Source organism: Neodiprion fabricii, chromosome 5 (genome assembly GCF_021155785.1).
Source record: "Neodiprion fabricii isolate iyNeoFabr1 chromosome 5, iyNeoFabr1.1, whole genome shotgun sequence".
Lineage (NCBI taxonomy): Eukaryota > Metazoa > Arthropoda > Insecta > Hymenoptera > Diprionidae > Neodiprion > Neodiprion fabricii.
The window spans coordinates 2,662,238-2,679,535 of record NC_060243.1 but is presented as its reverse complement, the minus strand read 5'-3'; the positions used below and the strand labels follow the sequence as shown (position 1 = coordinate 2,679,535).

At 43.4% G+C, this 17,298-nt stretch overlaps 1 protein-coding gene and 2 long non-coding RNA genes across 3 annotated transcripts; 1 reads left to right on the top strand and 2 right to left on the bottom strand.

The window, feature by feature from the left end:
- Positions 1-1,299: 1,299 nt before the first annotated feature.
- On the top strand, positions 1,300-2,208 carry LOC124183051. Its single transcript, XR_006870917.1, has 2 exons — positions 1,300-1,513; positions 1,587-2,208. It is a non-coding gene; the product is annotated as an uncharacterized LOC124183051 (long non-coding RNA).
- On the bottom strand, positions 1,904-2,704 carry LOC124183052. Its single transcript, XR_006870918.1, has 2 exons — positions 2,287-2,704; positions 1,904-2,072 (listed from the first exon to the last, which is right to left on the bottom strand). It is a non-coding gene; the product is annotated as an uncharacterized LOC124183052 (long non-coding RNA).
- Positions 2,705-7,878: 5,174 nt separating this feature from the next.
- On the bottom strand, positions 7,879-9,840 carry LOC124183049 (acid-sensing ion channel 2). The gene is made up of 5 exons (XM_046571043.1): positions 9,525-9,840; positions 9,039-9,184; positions 8,732-8,964; positions 8,376-8,626; positions 7,879-8,311 (listed from the first exon to the last, which is right to left on the bottom strand). Exons 1-5 carry the CDS (start codon positions 9,746-9,748, stop codon positions 7,999-8,001), a joined length of 1,167 nt encoding a protein of 388 aa, XP_046426999.1. The 5' UTR covers positions 9,749-9,840; the 3' UTR covers positions 7,879-7,998.
- Between the last annotated feature and the right edge of the window lie 7,458 nt (positions 9,841-17,298).

Here is a 17,298-nt window from a genome sequence, read left to right as displayed (position 1 = left end):
GTCCAATCTACCTTTTTAGGCGGAGATGATACCAAAAGTGAGACAGGGGTACGGCGGAAAGCTCCGAGGAGGCGAACGCGCGCGCGCGCGCTTACTTAAAGTGAGATGAAAATAGACGAAGAGTGAGACGCTGGGAAGATTCGAAAATCACCCTATGACTATGGGTGGCTATCCCTTAATCGCGGGACTCGGTGGTGGAGGGGGAGAATTTAAAGTCGAGGATTATTCGACGGTGGTCCTGGTGAAGGAGAAACGTGTACGTAAGCCGAACACCCTCTCGCTATTTGTCGAAACAAATATCCCGGCTTCATGCCCTGATCGAGATAATATACGGAACCAAAAAGATGCCGAGCTGAAGAGGAAGAAGAGGAAGAAGGAAAAGAAGAGGAGGAAGTGGAGGATCTTTCTGGTAGAGAGATGAACGGATGCGCGAGCACGTGGACAAACCTGCACACGTGGACAGAACGAATAAATTCATACCCAAGGGGGGTGGTTAGGGTGGACGGGGGAGGCCTAGGTCAGTCTTAGACACTCTGAACCAGCGACGTTTCGTCCAGCGAGAAGCTGCTAGACGCGTGGGGATTAAGAAGATATACTACCTGTTAAACGAGACGCAGCGAGCTGGAACGAGATAAGCGTTATAGGAGCTCGTTTGAATCTTCGTTGCGCTTTGCTGAGACCACTGAATTACATCCCGTCCATCAACTCATTCGGAACGACATCTTATTGTCGATGTTGATCGAACTTTTCCAATCAACGATTGCATAAAACTTTGAGATAGTTATCCCGAGAACGAATAATGTTCGGTTGATTCTTCGAGTGATGTAATCCAAAGCTACGACATGACAGTGGATTTGCAGTCACGGTCCAATGTCGATCAGTGGCTTTATCACCATGTGACGGAGTCCGAGGATTCTTCCAACGTTCGAAGCACCTGACATTAAGGACAACGAAGGAGAGGAAGGTGCTCGGTGTCGTCGGACCCCGGAACGAGGAGCACCATGATGTCCGCGGTTCGACCGCGACGTTGGTATTCTATCTATAGCATCAACGACGTTGAACGGTAACTGTATCGATGCCAGGGACAGCCTTGGCCATCCCGAACGGAGCCTAGAGGTTGAATTAGTGATTTAATCGAATCTCGGAGTCACCGGGAGCAGCCAGAACCCGGGCACCCCATCGACGGTATCCAAATTGATCTTAGAACTGCCAAATTCTTCCATGCCCAATGACTTCACCGCGACGGCGTTGACTCATCCCTTGTTTGTTCAAGCCCACACCCTCGTGCTGGCTTGGAAACGTATGAAAAACAGCGCGTCATGGGCACGGTGCAGGAGAAGAGTCACGTCAAAACATGTAACCGTTTGCAAAATGGACTCCAGCTTCGTATCTCATACTCGATAAGTGCGAATTATCTTGAAGTGGATCGTGCCAATGGCAGATGTGCAGTCAATGAAATTGCCTCTTTCCCACACCGTGCAACGGCGATTCTTGTACCTTCGTACATATATAAGTAAGATGACTGATTAGTGGCGGAAATAGCATGGTTACACAACCCAGATAATTTAAGATTATGACGCACGTAGATGCCATGCCGAATGTTTATTGTACGGACGATTCAACCGGCAACGAAACTGGTGGATCCGTGCTCGAAACGTCTTCAAGGGCGGCTGGAATCGCCCTCGATGCGTTTATCGTCGCAGCTTCTCGTTGCGTCGTTGAATCATCAGCACGCCTGCACTTTTCGGAAGAAAAATATTCGAGGATGTCGACGGAGACGAAGACGATGGAAAAGGAGAAACGGATCTTGGTGTAACGGCAGACTCCTTGCCGATCGTTGAACCGGAGTTAAGGGGTTACAAATTAGGCTTATGTTTAAGAATGTTTTTCGTGTATAAAGTTGAATTTTATTGAACAACCATTATACATCTTCCGAAGCGTGACATTTTATCTAAGCTGTGTAAAAATTCGGTTGAAAAATATCAAACGGTAAAACAGTGGCAGTAGTTTTCCTAGGACGTGTTTTTGTTCACAGCAAATGCGGTACCAGACGTGCCTCAGCCATTTCTTATCTGAAAAGGAAAAAAAAAGTTGCTAAAAGTAGATAGATAAAACTAGTATACTTATCAATTTTTTCAGATAATCGCAGTTTCTGGAATGAAACAGCCAATTTTTCACCTCAACATTGTTCACTACTGACTATGAAAAGAAAAAAAAAAAAAAAAGACTGTGCTAGATATCAAAAAAACGGTTCGACAAGTACTAGATTATTGTGTGCAACGTAACTGTGCAAAAGTAGGTCCCGATCTGTCCAATAGTCGCGAGGATGTTTCTGGTACAGATATTGAAAACACTGTTTAAAGTTATGAGCACGGTTTTCACTGACAATAAAATAACTGGTGTATTTGAAACTTAGATGAAATCGTTAACTCCTGGGCCATATGACGGATCTTCCCGAGATGTCGACGCTTCCCATAGATCTTTTTTTTTTTTATTGTGTCAACCTCATTCTTCCTTCTTTTAATATCCTTCCTTATCGCTGCTCATCCGGTCGGTAAATTTTCAGGGAAGACACTCAAAGGATCGTAACTTCGAACGAGTACCATTTTAGAAAACTGATTTTTTTTACCTACTCATGGGTATGAAACCCCTTGACTGAGTGGCAGCATACTGAATGAAAGTGGATCTGGATCACGCTGTGGCAGACATTCACACACATATATATATATATAATAATAATATATATATATTCACCCGCGACTCTTTTGAAAACTACGCAGATATAATCTTTGGTTTAAATCGGGCGCATAATTAGAGACTATTTTTACATCGGCCAGAGGCGGAGGTTAATTCTAACGGGTGGTCCAGCTGACTGGGCCAGAGATCCAGATATCGGTTTCCCTCGATCATCTTGGTCGATTCGTGATATCCGTTTCGCCATTTGTCACACCGTGTCGCGGCGACGATATGACCGAATGGTTAATTACCGCAGACCTTTATCCACCCGAGGGAAAAATCCTCTCCGCGAGTAAATCCCCGAACTGGGCTGACCTCGACCTTTCGGCTCGGTGCAGTATGGCAATGGCACGTGGGCAGTACAAGTTTCCGCCAAAGAATTTGACGTGCATCCGTTCACCTGTCACCTGCTGTCAGGTCAATCCACGTGGCTGCGCCCACCTCTCCGAACCGCGATACGTGGGTACCAGCGTTTTTCAAAATTTGTTCACCATTTTGCCTGTCGAAGCTGATGGGCCAGAACGTTGTAATTTTTGCGGTAATAAATATGTCGGAGAGATATCCGATCACAGAGCGCAATAACATAAATATCGAAAAATTCACCCAGCCGTATGTGATGAATAAATGGATGTTTCTTCGTTTTTTTTTTTTTGTTTTTTTTTTTTTTCTTGCCGGAGGGAAAAATCGAGGGCTCTTCGGCGCGATCGCACGATCGTGATCGAATGCCGGTGTCTCTCTTCAAAGTGGGTATGTACCTATAAGACACGCGGCCTGCGGGAAAAGAGCCGACCGAATCCCCCGGTTATATTTGGGGACTCGAGGAGCGAGGCAAAGATAATCTGGGCCACCAACGGACACCGGAGGAGTTGGCTAGCGAGGCTGAGAAGAAGCTCACCTCGAAGCCTTGAGTCATCCGCGTCGCCATCGGCATCGCTGCCGTTTTCTGGCCGACGTCGTTAAGCCATCGAATAATTTTTCTCTCTCTCTCACTCTCTCTCTCGTCATTATTACTCTTTGTATCGGTTCTTGCCTTTGCTACTTTCCGAAACCTCATGACGTACAACTTGCATATATACCTTGGTACCTGTGAAATTGTCTAACGATAGTGCAAACAGGGTCACATTTTATACGACATAGCTACATTCAAGTATTCTATGGATATTCGACACTCTTACTATAATAAAAATCACTTTGTTATATGGATTTACAGCTCGACAGGAATAGCTGGGCGTTATAAATTTATTTCTCGCCTATTTTATACCGAGCCATACTTACATGTATATTGTGATGGCGATAAGGCGATAATTCCGTAAGCACAGCTGATTTAAGGAGTGGACAGGAAGTGGGCATCTGGCGAAAAGAATATCGAATAATTAGCACAAGATTATTGTACACATATGTACAATTAGATGGATAGGAACGTTCAATCAAAGAGGGAGAATGTTAATTCAAACACTTTAAGGAGGTGAAACCAATCTTCAAATTAAGGAATATCGAGGGTCGATTTGGTAGTTTTTTACTTTCTTTTATTAATCGAGAAAATTACATTTTTCATTTGTCGTTATGTGGAAACTTTGCCAATTGGATCTGTTAAAAAATATTACGTTTCTATGGGTGAAACTGCCAAATCGACCCTTGACGTGACATAATTTAGAGGGTGATTTCATCCCCTTGAAGTGTTTAATGGCAGATCAAGGAAAAAAAAATAAAAAATTACGTGAAGCTTAGCTTTTAGTCTATTGCGACATATTACAAAAGAAATCAAATCGGAGGGATCGACCTGGGATATATTTCTTGTAATTTCACTATAGCTCGTTCCCAATGTCCCACGGCTGAAAGAGTTTAAAAATATTGTATTCATTTATTTCTTGCCTGACGAGCTCGCGGGCGTCAAGACGCTAGCGTCTCTGACGTGAGAGGTTACGCTCTCTTCACCGAGGCGCTAGAATTCGCCTCAACTTTTGCCGATATCCAGGTCGTTGGAAGAGGTCTTTTCTTTCTTCTTCTTCTTCGCCGATTCTCTTTGTCCGTTCATTATCTCGTTAGAGGAAATTTTTGACCGAAGGATTTACGACAACTGCGTATAAATTGGAGAAGACGTCGTTGGAAAGAAGGGCAAACAAATTTGAATAACGGAATGAACGACGCTCCCCGGACCAAAAATAAAATTGGAGAGAAAAACATGTAAGAATTTTTTTTCCTTGGCGCAAACAAGCAATTGGCAATATACGCTTTAATGCAGTACGGGGTTATTGTTAAGCAGTTTCTATATCAAATGTCAAGGGGAAAAAATTTTTTTTACGTATTTTTCAGTGCCAAGAGGCAACAGGCACGAGAAAATCTGGTTCCATTCTATATTTGAACTTGCACTTGGGACGGAACGATCGCCTCTATCTGCCTCCATCCAAATCGCGCAGTATTTACTGCCACTCGATACGATCGGTTGGAATTCTTCGTTCTTTTAACATCTGGATCCACGATGACTGGACGTCCGAAGAAACTGAAGAAAAATTGACGAAAGAAAAACGAGATCAGCTCCGAGATGCATGTGAGGCAGTTTCGAAGAGTTGCGGATTGACGCAGAGGGAAGAAAAATATATTATTAAAATTAAGAAGAAATGACGTTACAGCCCATATATACACGCAAAACGTCCGACTGTTTACACGATATAAAAAAAGTTGAATTTATAGTTCCTCGGTAGCAAGAAATCCCGAAAGTGCTTAAAAATAACGAAATGGCAGCAAATTCCCGTGGCTGCAATAACATTCGAATTTATAATCTATAACACAATATTCGACGCGAGCTTTCATCCCGAAAGCGAGCTAGAAAGCTATTGGATCAACATTCGAGCAATTTGAGAGCTCGTTATTATTTTTGACGCCAACGTTATGACGGCAATTTTTATACAACGAAATTACCGACCGCACCGAGTAGAGACGGGAAAACGTTCGAAACTTGAATTCGAAAATTACAGGCGTTCGATTTGTCGGGTGGGTCAAAGAATAGGCCAAACAGTCTTTTAACTTATAGTCTAGGGACGGTACAGAGTTGGAAGAGTGCTGGATGGGTGCGATTTCAAAGATAGATTCGAAACATTCCATCGGTCTCGACTACGTCGCCTAAGTACACCTGACGAAAATTTCTAATACTACAAATTTTGACAAAAATTTTAACATTTCGTATTATTTCGTACGAAATTGTAAATATGCGTAATTTTTTCGTAGAGAATTGTTAATATTTGTCAAAAATTGTACCATCTTGTAGATTTTGTTTCACCGAAAGCATACCAATTTTCATGAAAATCTAACTAGTTTTGTAAGAAATATTCCAATTTCCGTAAAAATTCGTTGAAAATCGTAAAAATCATTTTCACCATAGGAACTGCACAAATTTTAACCTCGCAGGGATATTAAGACGTCAGAATGATAGAAACAGCGCATAATAAAATAATCCAATGACATAATATTTCTTTTCATTTGTCATCGTGTCCGCAAAATTTGGCAATTGTTTGTTCGCGTTGCAGCCGCGCGATTACGTCGCGGGTTTTCATAACGGTCGATCTGGAAGAAGAAGAAGAAGAAGAAGAAGAAGAAGAAGCCGAGCGTATATTTCATCGTAGATCCGCAATATGCCAGGAGAATAAGTAAACTATAAAATAGCAGACTCGAGGAGCGCGTTAAAAGCGCGTATAGGTGGGTGACGGAGGGGGGAGGGGGGAGGGGGAGGAAGTCGCGTTTCGGCCTGACTTACGAATTACGTAAGTAAGCTAAGTCGCAAGCTGTGTGCATGAACGAAGTCGAAGAATACACATAGACTCAAATCTCGTCTCCTGGCCCCTGCAGCCTCCTCTCTCTCTCTCTCTTTCCCTCTCTCTCCCTCTCTCTATTTCTTCCCCGTCTCTCCGTTTTCCTCTTTTTTCCCCCGAGTTCTCCCCGTCCTCTTCTATCCGATCTCGGTGGCTGCCTGGTCGTCTCTCTCGGTGGCTCGATTTCCTCCTCGACGAGCTGGCCGCCTCCTTTCTACTTCTGGGCCGACGCCGTCGCTATTTTCGTTACCCAGCCACAATATAGCCCACTGTACCAGAGCACGCCTTTATACCACAGAGCTGCTGGGCTGCAGGGCTTGCTCGGAACGGAACCAGCCCTGAACGGAACGGCGAGATCTTCGAGTGCTGCTTTTTCGTGGTCGCGAGATCGAGCTACCGACTAATGACGTCATTCCCGTCGATCCGATGCGGGAGGTGATCGTGACGGGATCATCCTGGAACCGAATCGATCCACGAGGATTATGCCTTATCCTTATTCATCTTTTTCCTGAACTTCGAATTTCGGGTGTAACTGGGTGAAGCCGAGAAGTGCGATGCCCAGGCGAAAACTATTTTAACCGGATCGTGGGGGGTTTTTGGATCGGCTTATTATTCTTTTGTACCTTCTATACGTATATACGTGCATGTCTATATATACCGCATAATTTGCGTTTATTCATCTCAACCGGCAGCGCAAAACTGAGAACGTGGAGGTGTTCGTTACAAAAGAGAACCTGGCAGCGTGACAAGAGACCGAATTCCCGGGTGTCGCTTTATACGATCATCTCCTATATCGCACGCGACGCTATTGTAATCTTTTTCGTCGGTCGAATTCTTTCTCCTTACCGGTGTCTCGTTATTGTTGATTATTTTTTATCATTATAAATTATTTCAAATTTCGACACGGGGCAGAATTCCGGATCTTCTTTCAGCGGTAGGACAAGCCCGGTACAATTCGACGCGTGCACCGACAATCGCTTTTTTCAAGTATCTTTGAATATCGCTGGTACTGGCCAACAGACGATGTTTCACGAAATGAAACAATTTTTTTTTCTTTCACATTGAAAAAGACTCCGGAAACAGGTGTAACGTACATTACATACACAATAGCTTCCAACCCGTTGCTTGGCAGGCAGACTGTGCAACATCTCTGGTACGCGTAACAAGTTGTTACGTAGATACATGCTACTTGCCTTTCGGTGATAAATGCCAAATGTTTCACCCAGTATTCTTGCTCGCGATGAAGATACGTACACCTTATTTCTATTCAGTACATATTGCACCGACTCTTCGGAAGAGAAATCCGGAAGAAACGAACGATGAAAATCTTTTCCAAACCTTTTTATTACTACAATCAATACCGATACTCAATGTACAAATCAAGATACACCGTACAAGGTACCTTATACATACCAAAGCATGAAAAACTGTACAAAAGAAACGTAACCATCGCAATTTATGGAATCACCTTGTTTTTCTTCGAGGCTAATCTTGCCGTGACGACCTCGACGCCTTTCTCGGTTATGCTGATAAGTCCAAGCACGCTAAGGCCAAGAAGAAAGCCCAGGCTGCCTCCCATCTCGGCAAGAAAGCTGGACCAATCGTACGCCGGTCTTTCCTCCATAAGGGTGACGAGACGGGAATTGAAGAAGACGTAAATCTGCGACATGGTAGCCGGAAACGGGGTCCTGGTTATCGGAAGTGCCTCGTATCGCACCATTCGACAGCTAGCCGCGCAACCGCAACATGGTGAGTGGCACTCGTCGTACCTGAAGTGACAGGAAGAACTATTTCATGCCGGGCGATACCGACGAGGAGTCAACGAGATTCTACCTCAGGTAGTTAATGATCAAATTGCTGGTGTGATTGTACTCTTGACAGTCGGGAAGATCCAGACCGGGAAGCCATGGTGCCCCACACCCGTCAACGGTCATCTGTTCCCATCGACAACGTTCGGCGCATCGCACCTCGCCACCATCTATCTCGTTCACACACAATCTAGTCTTGCCGACGTTTGTCTGGTGAAATTCTTGGACTGAGAGCTTGATGTGTACCTCCTCACCCACCTCGACGAAGAGGGCTTCCTTGAGAGAGGGGACCGGCAGGAGAGTACTTTTCAATAACTCTATGCGATGACTGACTTTCAAATCATACGTACTTCAAGTCTGTAAGCCGGCAATATGCCTTACCTGACGACCCAAGCTCTGCATCTTTGATTCTGTCCAGGTCTCGCTGGCCTCGTGGACGTAGACGTGCCAGCCCAGGAGCCCGGTTGAGTCTTGAGTCGTGGTTTGCACGATTCCACTGTGGGTCACAAGGATCGAGTAACCGACAGAGAGGCCAGCCTCCTGGGTCGTCGCCTTGGGAATCAAAGTATGACACGCACCAGACTCGAAGAAGTAGCTGCTGGACAGCTCCACGTCTGTGAAACGTCATTTGGGTTGCAATCAAAGAATACGCTTGATTAGTGACTGATCTTTTTCAATCGAAACTTACTACTCGTGGCCCCGTTTAACCCGTAAAGTAGGAAGACTTCTTCTGCCGGATATGTAGCCTCGGAATAAAGCTGCTCCAGGGTTACGTCACCCCAGGGAAAGTTCCGCCACTCGGAAGTGTAACGAGGAGAGGCGCCCAAGCCGTACCTTGGAAATGCATTAGTAGATAGACGGATAGCTGATTAGCATAAATATATTCCATAGAGATATTTTTTTTATTTGGAATGTTCTATTCATGCTTAGGAACATTTCCAAGCATAGCTCCGGTAGTAATACAAGGCTGGTTCTGGATACGGATTACTACTACCGACATACTTACCGATACTTACCCAGCCTCAAACCCTTCTCCGCGATGACGTCATCGGTGAGTGTCGGTAAGTGTGTCGGTAGTAGGAATCTGTATCCAGAACCTGCCTTGTACTACTACTAGCTCCGCATGAATTCCTGGAGACATTTTTAATAGAAATGCATATAATTTTAAACTCACTTTTGGAGAACCTCAGTGCGGAAGGGTGGTTCTCGGCAAATCGTGAGTGCCGGGTACCAGAGAGAATTGTTTACGTGAAATCGAGTGTGCGTTGTCACCGGGGGCTTTATCAGTTTCTGAGTGCACTCGTTTAGCTGCACCACGACTGCTATTGAGCAGCCTATCAGTGCCAAGAAGCGAATTACCGCTACCCATGGTCTCACAAGCAGACAGTTGGCTTCCATTGTCCTGCTTTCGACTTCTGGAATTGGTTTGTCTGAATTCGGCTGCTTGCTGAGATCTTCGTCCGACTTCTTCGCTGGCTTGCAAAGCTCCATCAAGGTCTTCATAGCGACACTGCTGATTTTTTCGAAATATCTAGAGCTTACCTTGAACCACGACTGACAAGAAAATCGAAGCGCGAACTAAAGAATGGAACGAACACTGATCGGACACGAAGAGAGGAACGATACACACTGATAAGAGCGAATTTACTTCTGGATTACAGTTATCTAACGCTGAATTAGGGCTTACTTGTTTCGGCTGATTTTTTTTCATCAATCTCCGTGTGAGTTTATCACAAGCTAATAAGCTCAGGGAGCAGACAAAACCCGGCAGGGATTAAGAATATTGAATTCCTGGGGGAAAGGGCTAGCTAGTGGATCAGGACGGCGTGTAGTGTCTGTGAACCAGCGCATTAGTTTTGAAAATTGAAATTTCGTATATCAGAGTGTAGAGGCCGAAGCAATAATGTTCCACGAGTCATAGGCAGAATGGAGAAGCCTTAACTAGAGTTACGGCTCTTGAAAATTTCTACCACGAAACGGTAAAGAAACGTGAGTCCTGAGATACTGATCGTAACATTTTTAGGCGTTTCATTCGGTCGTCACGATAAATGATTACATGAGTACTTTTGCTATATTCATTGGCTCATGCAATGGTACTGAACATTCAATGCATATGAATTTTGATGTAGACTGAATTTCCAGAAGGCGTAACCAGATTCCAGAAACTGTAGTGCTATTTTTTTATCACTTCTGCGTTTTGCTTATAGATATTGAAATTCCGTGTGCTTCGGCATTAGGACTTACAGTGTACAGCGAAACAATATGAACGAAAAGCTTCTTCCTTCAACCGCAAATAATGGAATATTGGAGCGGTTTTGACAAATGATTCCCCAGGGTCAGATTCCTGAAATTAATGTCTAGTGAATCAATTTTGAGATGATAAACTTGTATCTTCACAAATCGCAATAAAACCACCCCCTTGAATTTAGTTGATTTTGAATAATGCTATAAATTAATTCTATGACGTACATTACGTTAACGTAATTTGGAGGGATCAAAAGACAGAGCCAAAATACACAAGGATCATCCGTATTTCTTCGGTTATTGGTCCTACACTGTTCTGGATGTATTTTTCACATGCCTGCGTGCTCAATTATTGTGTGACGAATCGTGTAGATCGATTCTAAAATGCTGATTTTTTTGTTTAAAATTTACAAAAAAAAACAAAGCTAACCCTTTTGGAATTTTTCAGCCCATCTTTGACGGATTTTGAGGAATGCTGCAGTCCATTCATCTGGACACCATATGGACCTACTTTGACGAGATAAATCCATTCCGCGCAGTGTTGAGTGGCTGCGAAATACGGATTGAAAGTTGGGGCCAGAATACGTGGAAATTGGACCATGTTTTAGAGGAGGCGTAAAAGAAAAATCTCAAATTTATAGCTAAGAAGTTTCACTTGCGTTTTATTGAATTTCCCTTAATTCTGATACAAGTGCTCAAATGTCAGTGTAAAGTGCTATAACGATAAGTTAGTAAGTATTTAGGTGAAGAACGATTAGTGATGTAAGAAACTGATCTAACGTCGCATAAGAAATCTGGATGTTATACAAAGAGAAATGAGTGCCATATACATGACCTTGAGTGGAACGTGAGAAATGTTATATATAATGATTATTGTTGTAATTTGTAACTATGGTACAAGTTCCGGCCAACGTACAAATGCAATGCACCTCTGCTAAAGACTATATCTATGATACTGTATTGTCGCTATGTGTTGTAGCGTTCATTGAAATAAAGAAATGAGCAAATACTTTTTCATATTCGTCCACCTATTAATCCTAGAATAATGTGAATGTCATTTTTGAATTCTACAGAACACATTCCGAAATGACTGAATCGATTCTGACAAAAAATCTTTTTTGCTCAGAGACTTGGGAAACAAGTAGGGCGGTTGAATGCTAGAAGTAATATTTGACGAATATCAATAAGACTGCGGTCAATTCTTTGATATACTGTTCCGAAGTGATTTTTAGAGGAAAATCGATTTGGCGCAGTCCCAGGACGCCGCGATCAACGCATCAAAAGTTACAGCCAAAAAACGAAAACCTGTGTTTTTCACATTTTTCAGCAGGTGATCTTTTCGTCGTCATTTCTCTCCTGTTGAACCTACGCTCTTTTCGCTGCAGGTTCTGAGTTCCTGAGGGTCCAATTGGTCAGATAAGGGTCGTTTAAATCGAATCTGAGACCAAAAGTTTTTTGCCCAAAAAAAAAGTAAGGCTAACCCCTTTGTGTTTTTGGCGAAAATTTTCGCGATTTTGAAAAGTGCTGGAATCAATTGATTGTAGCACTGATCGGATGTGATTTCGCGAGAGAAATCGATTGGGCGCAGTCCCAATACGCAGCGATCAACGCATCAGAAGTTACAGCCAAAAAACCAGAACCTGAATTTTCGACATTTTTCAGCAGGTGCTTTTTCGCTCGCCATTTCTCTCCTGTTGGTCCTACGCTCTTTTCGCTGCGAGTTCTGAGTTCCTGAGGGTCCAATTGGTCAGATAAGGGTCGTTTAAATCGAATCTGAGACCAAAAGTTTTTTGCCCAAAAAAAAAGTAAGGCTAACCCCTTTGTGTTTTTGGCGAAAATTTTCGCGATTTTGAAAAGTGCTGGAATCAATTAATTGTAGCACTGATCGGATGTAATTTTGCGAGAGAAATCGATTGGGCGCAGTCCCAATACGCTGCGATCAACGCATCAGAAGTTACAGCCAAAAAACCAGAACCTGAATTTTCGACATTTTTCAGCAGGTGCTTTTTCGCTCGCCATTTCTCTCCTGTTGGTCCTACGCTCTTTTCGCTGCGAGTTCTGAGTTCCTGAGGGTCCAATTGGTCAGATAAGGGTCGTTTAAATCGAATCTGAGACCAAAAGTTTTTTGCCCAAAAAAAAAGTAAGGCTAACCCCTTTGTGTTTTTGGCGAAAATTTTCGCGATTTTGAAAAGTGCTGGAATCAATTAATTGTAGCACTGATCGGATGTAATTTTGCGAGAGAAATCGATTGGGCGCAGTCCCAATACGCTGCGATCAACGCATCAGAAGTTACAGCCAAAAAACTAGAACCTGAATTTTCGACATTTTTCAGCAGGTGCTTTTTCGCTCGCCATTTCTCTCCTGTTGGTCCTACGCTCTTTTCGCTGCGAGTTCTGGGTTCCTGAGGGTCCAATTGGTCAGATAAGGGTCGTTTAAATCGAATCTGAGACCAAAAGTTTTTTGCCCAAAAAAAAAGTAAGGCTAACCCCTTTGTGTTTTTGGCGAAAATTTTCGCGATTTTGAAAAGTGCTGGAATCAATTAATTGTAGCACTGATCGGATGTAATTTTGCGAGAGAAATCGATTGGGCGCAGTCCCAATACGCTGCGATCAACGCATCAGAAGTTACAGACAAAAAACCAGGACCTGAATTTTCGACATTTTTCAGCAGGTGCTTTTTCGCTCGCCATTTCTCTCCTGTTGGTCCTACGCTCTTTTCGCTGCGAGTTCTGAGTTCCTGAGGGTCCAATTGGTCAGATAAGGGTCGTTTAAATCGAATCTGAGACCAAAAGTTTTCTGCCCAAAAAAAAAGTAAGGCTAACCCCTTTGTGTTTTTGGCGAAAATTTTCGCGATTTTGAAAAGTGCTGGAATCAATTAATTGTAGCACTGATCGGATGTAGTTTTGCGAGAGAAATCGATTAGGCGCAGTCCCAATACGCTGCGATCAACGCATCAGAAGTTGCAGCCAAAAAACCAGAACCTGAATTTTCGACATTTTTCAGCAGGTGCTTTTCCGCTCGCCATTTCTCTCCTGTTGGTCCTACGCTCTTTTCGCTGCGAGTTCTGAGTTCCTGAGGGTCCAATTGGTCAGATAAGGGTCGTTTAAATCGAATCTGAGACCAAAAGTTTTTTGCCCGAAAAAAAAGTAAGGCTAACCCCTTTGTGTTTTTGGCGAAAATTTTCGCGATTTTGAAAAGTGCTGGAATCAATTAATTGTAGCACTGATCGGATGTAATTTCGCGAGAGAAATCGATTGGGTGCAGTCCCAATACGCTGCGATCAACGCATCAGAAGTTACAGCCAAAAAACCAGAACCTGAATTTTCGACATTTTTCAGCAGGTGCTTTTTCGCTCGCCATTTCTCTCCTGTTGGTCCTACGCTCTTTTCGCTGCGAGTTCTGAGTTCCTGAGGGTCCAATTGGTCAGATAAGGGTCGTTTAAATCGAATCTGAGACCAAAAGTTTTTTGCCCAAAAAAAAAGTAAGGCTAACCCCTTTGTGTTTTTGGCGAAAATTTTCGCGATTTTGAAAAGTGCTGGAATCAATTAATTGTAGCACTGATCGGATGTAATTTCGCGAGAGAAATCGATTGGGCGCAGTCCCAATACGCTGCGATCAACGCATCAGAAGTTACAGCCAAAAAACCAGAACCTGAATTTTCGACATTTTTCAGCAGGTGCTTTTCCGCTCGCCATTTCTCTCCTGTTGGTCCTACGCTCTTTTCGCTGCGAGTTCTGAGTTCCTGAGGGTCCAATTGGTCAGATAAGGGTCGTTTAAATCGAATCTGAGACCAAAAGTTTTTTGCCCAAAAAAAAAGTAAGGCTAACCCCTTTGTGTTTTTGGCGAAAATTTTCGCGATTTTGAAAAGTGCTGGAATCAATTAATTGTAGCACTGATCGGATGTAATTTCGCGAGAGAAATCGATTGGGCGCAGTCCCAATACGCTGCGATCAACGCATCAGAAGTTACAGCCAAAAAACCTGGACCTGAATTTTCGACATTTTTCAGCAGGTGCTTTTTCGCTCGCCATTTCTCTCCTGTTGGTCCTACGCTCTTTTCGCTGCGAGTTCTGAGTTCCTGAGGGTCCAATTGGTCAGATAAGGGTCGTTTAAATCGAATCTGAGACCAAAAGTTTTATGCCCAAAAAAAAAGTAAGGCTAACCCCTTTGTGTTTTTGGCGAAAATTTTCGCGATTTTGAAAAGTGCTGGAATCAATTAATTGTAGCACTGATCGGATGTAATTTTGCGAGAGAAATCGATTGGGCGCAGTCCCAATACGCTGCGATCAACGCATCAGAAGTTACAGACAAAAAACCAGGACCTGAATTTTCGACATTTTTCAGCAGGTGCTTTTCCGCTCGCCATTTCTCTCCTGTTGGTCCTACGCTCTTTTCGCTGCGAGTTCTGAGTTCCTGAGGGTCCAATTGGTCAGATAAGGGTCGTTTAAATCGAATCTGAGACCAAAAGTTTTCTGCCCAAAAAAAAAGTAAGGCTAACCCCTTTGTGTTTTTGGCGAAAATTTTCGCGATTTTGAAAAGTGCTGGAATCAATTAATTGTAGCACTGATCGGATGTAGTTTTGCGAGAGAAATCGATTAGGCGCAGTCCCAATACGCTGCGATCAACGCATCAGAAGTTGCAGCCAAAAAACCAGAACCTGAATTTTCGACATTTTTCAGCAGGTGCTTTTCCGCTCGCCATTTCTCTCCTGTTGGTCCTACGCTCTTTTCGCTGCGAGTTCTGAGTTCCTGAGGGTCCAATTGGTCAGATAAGGGTCGTTTAAATCGAATCTGAGACCAAAAGTTTTTTGCCCAAAAAAAAAGTAAGGCTAACCCCTTTGTGTTTTTGGCGAAAATTTTCGCGATTTTGAAAAGTGCTGGAATCAATTAATTGTAGCACTGATCGGATGTAATTTTGCGAGAGAAATCGATTGGGTGCAGTCCCAATACGCTGCGATCAACGCATCAGAAGTTACAGCCAAAAAACCAGAACCTGAATTTTCGACATTTTTCAGCAGGTGCTTTTTCGCTCGCCATTTCTCTCCTGTTGGTCCTACGCTCTTTTCGCTGCGAGTTCTGAGTTCCTGAGGGTCCAATTGGTCAGATAAGGGTCGTTTAAATCGAATCTGAGACCAAAAGTTTTTTGCCCAAAAAAAAAGTAAGGCTAACCCCTTTGTGTTTTTGGCGAAAATTTTCGCGATTTTGAAAAGTGCTGGAATCAATTAATTGTAGCACTGATCGGATGTAGTTTTGCGAGAGAAATCGATTAGGCGCAGTCCCAATACGCTGCGATCAACGCATCAGAAGTTGCAGCCAAAAAACCAGAACCTGAATTTTCGACATTTTTCAGCAGGTGCTTTTCCGCTCGCCATTTCTCTCCTGTTGGTCCTACGCTCTTTTCGCTGCGAGTTCTGAGTTCCTGAGGGTCCAATTGGTCAGATAAGGGTCGTTTAAATCGAATCTGAGACCAAAAGTTTTTTGCCCAAAAAAAAAGTAAGGCTAACCCCTTTGTGTTTTTGGCGAAAATTTTCGCGATTTTGAAAAGTGCTGGAATCAATTAATTGTAGCACTGATCGGATGTAATTTCGCGAGAGAAATCGATTGGGCGCAGTCCCAATACGCTGCGATCAACGCATCAGAAGTTGCAGCCAAAAAACCAGAACCTGAATTTTCGACATTTTTCAGCAGGTGCTTTTCCGCTCGCCATTTCTCTCCTGTTGGTCCTACGCTCTTTTCGCTGCGAGTTCTGAGTTCCTGAGGGTCCAATTGGTCAGATAAGGGTCGTTTAAATCGAATCTGAGACCAAAAGTTTTTTGCCCAAAAAAAAAGTAAGGCTAACCCCTTTGTGTTTTTGGCGAAAATTTTCGCGATTTTGAAAAGTGCTGGAATCAATTAATTGTAGCACTGATCGGATGTAATTTTGCGAGAGAAATCGATTGGGTGCAGTCCCAATACGCTGCGATCAACGCATCAGAAGTTACAGCCAAAAAACCAGAACCTGAATTTTCGACATTTTTCAGCAGGTGCTTTTTCGCTCGCCATTTCTCTCCTGTTGGTCCTACGCTCTTTTCGCTGCGAGTTCTGAGTTCCTGAGGGTCCAATTGGTCAGATAAGGGTCGTTTAAATCGAATCTGAGACCAAAAGTTTTTTGCCCAAAAAAAAAGTAAGGCTAACCCCTTTGTGTTTTTGGCGAAAATTTTCGCGATTTTGAAAAGTGCTGGAATCAATTAATTGTAGCACTGATCGGATGTAATTTCGCGAGAGAAATCGATTGGGTGCAGTCCCAATACGCTGCGATCAACGCATCAGAAGTTACAGCCAAAAAACCAGAACCTGAATTTTCGACATTTTTCAGCAGGTGCTTTTTCGCTCGCCATTTCTCTCCTGTTGGTCCTACGCTCTTTTCGCTGCGAGTTCTGAGTTCCTGAGGGTCCAATTGGTCAGATAAGGGTCGTTTAAATCGAATCTGAGACCAAAAGTTTTTTGCCCAAAAAAAAAGTAAGGCTAACCCCTTTGTGTTTTTGGCGAAAATTTTCGCGATTTTGAAAAGTGCTGGAATCAATTAATTGTAGCACTGATCGGATGTAATTTCGCGAGAGAAATCGATTGGGCGCAGTCCCAATACGCTGCGATCAACGCATCAGAAGTTACAGCCAAAAAACCAGAACCTGAATTTTCGACATTTTTCAGCAGGTGCTTTTCCGCTC

Bases quoted from the DNA above. Each gene is read 5' to 3' on its own strand.
- LOC124183049 (XM_046571043.1), bottom strand. From the start codon at position 9,748: ATGGAAGCCAACTGTCTGCTTGTGAGACCATGGGTAGCGGTAATTCGC. The intron at 8,965-9,038 runs GTAAGTTTCGAT...GACGTTTCACAG, and splicing joins GTTAAACGGGGCCACGAGTA to ACGTGGAGCTGTCCAGCAGC. The intron at 8,627-8,731 runs GTAAGGCATATT...CCCTCTCTCAAG, and splicing joins TGCAGAGCTTGGGTCGTCAG to GAAGCCCTCTTCGTCGAGGT.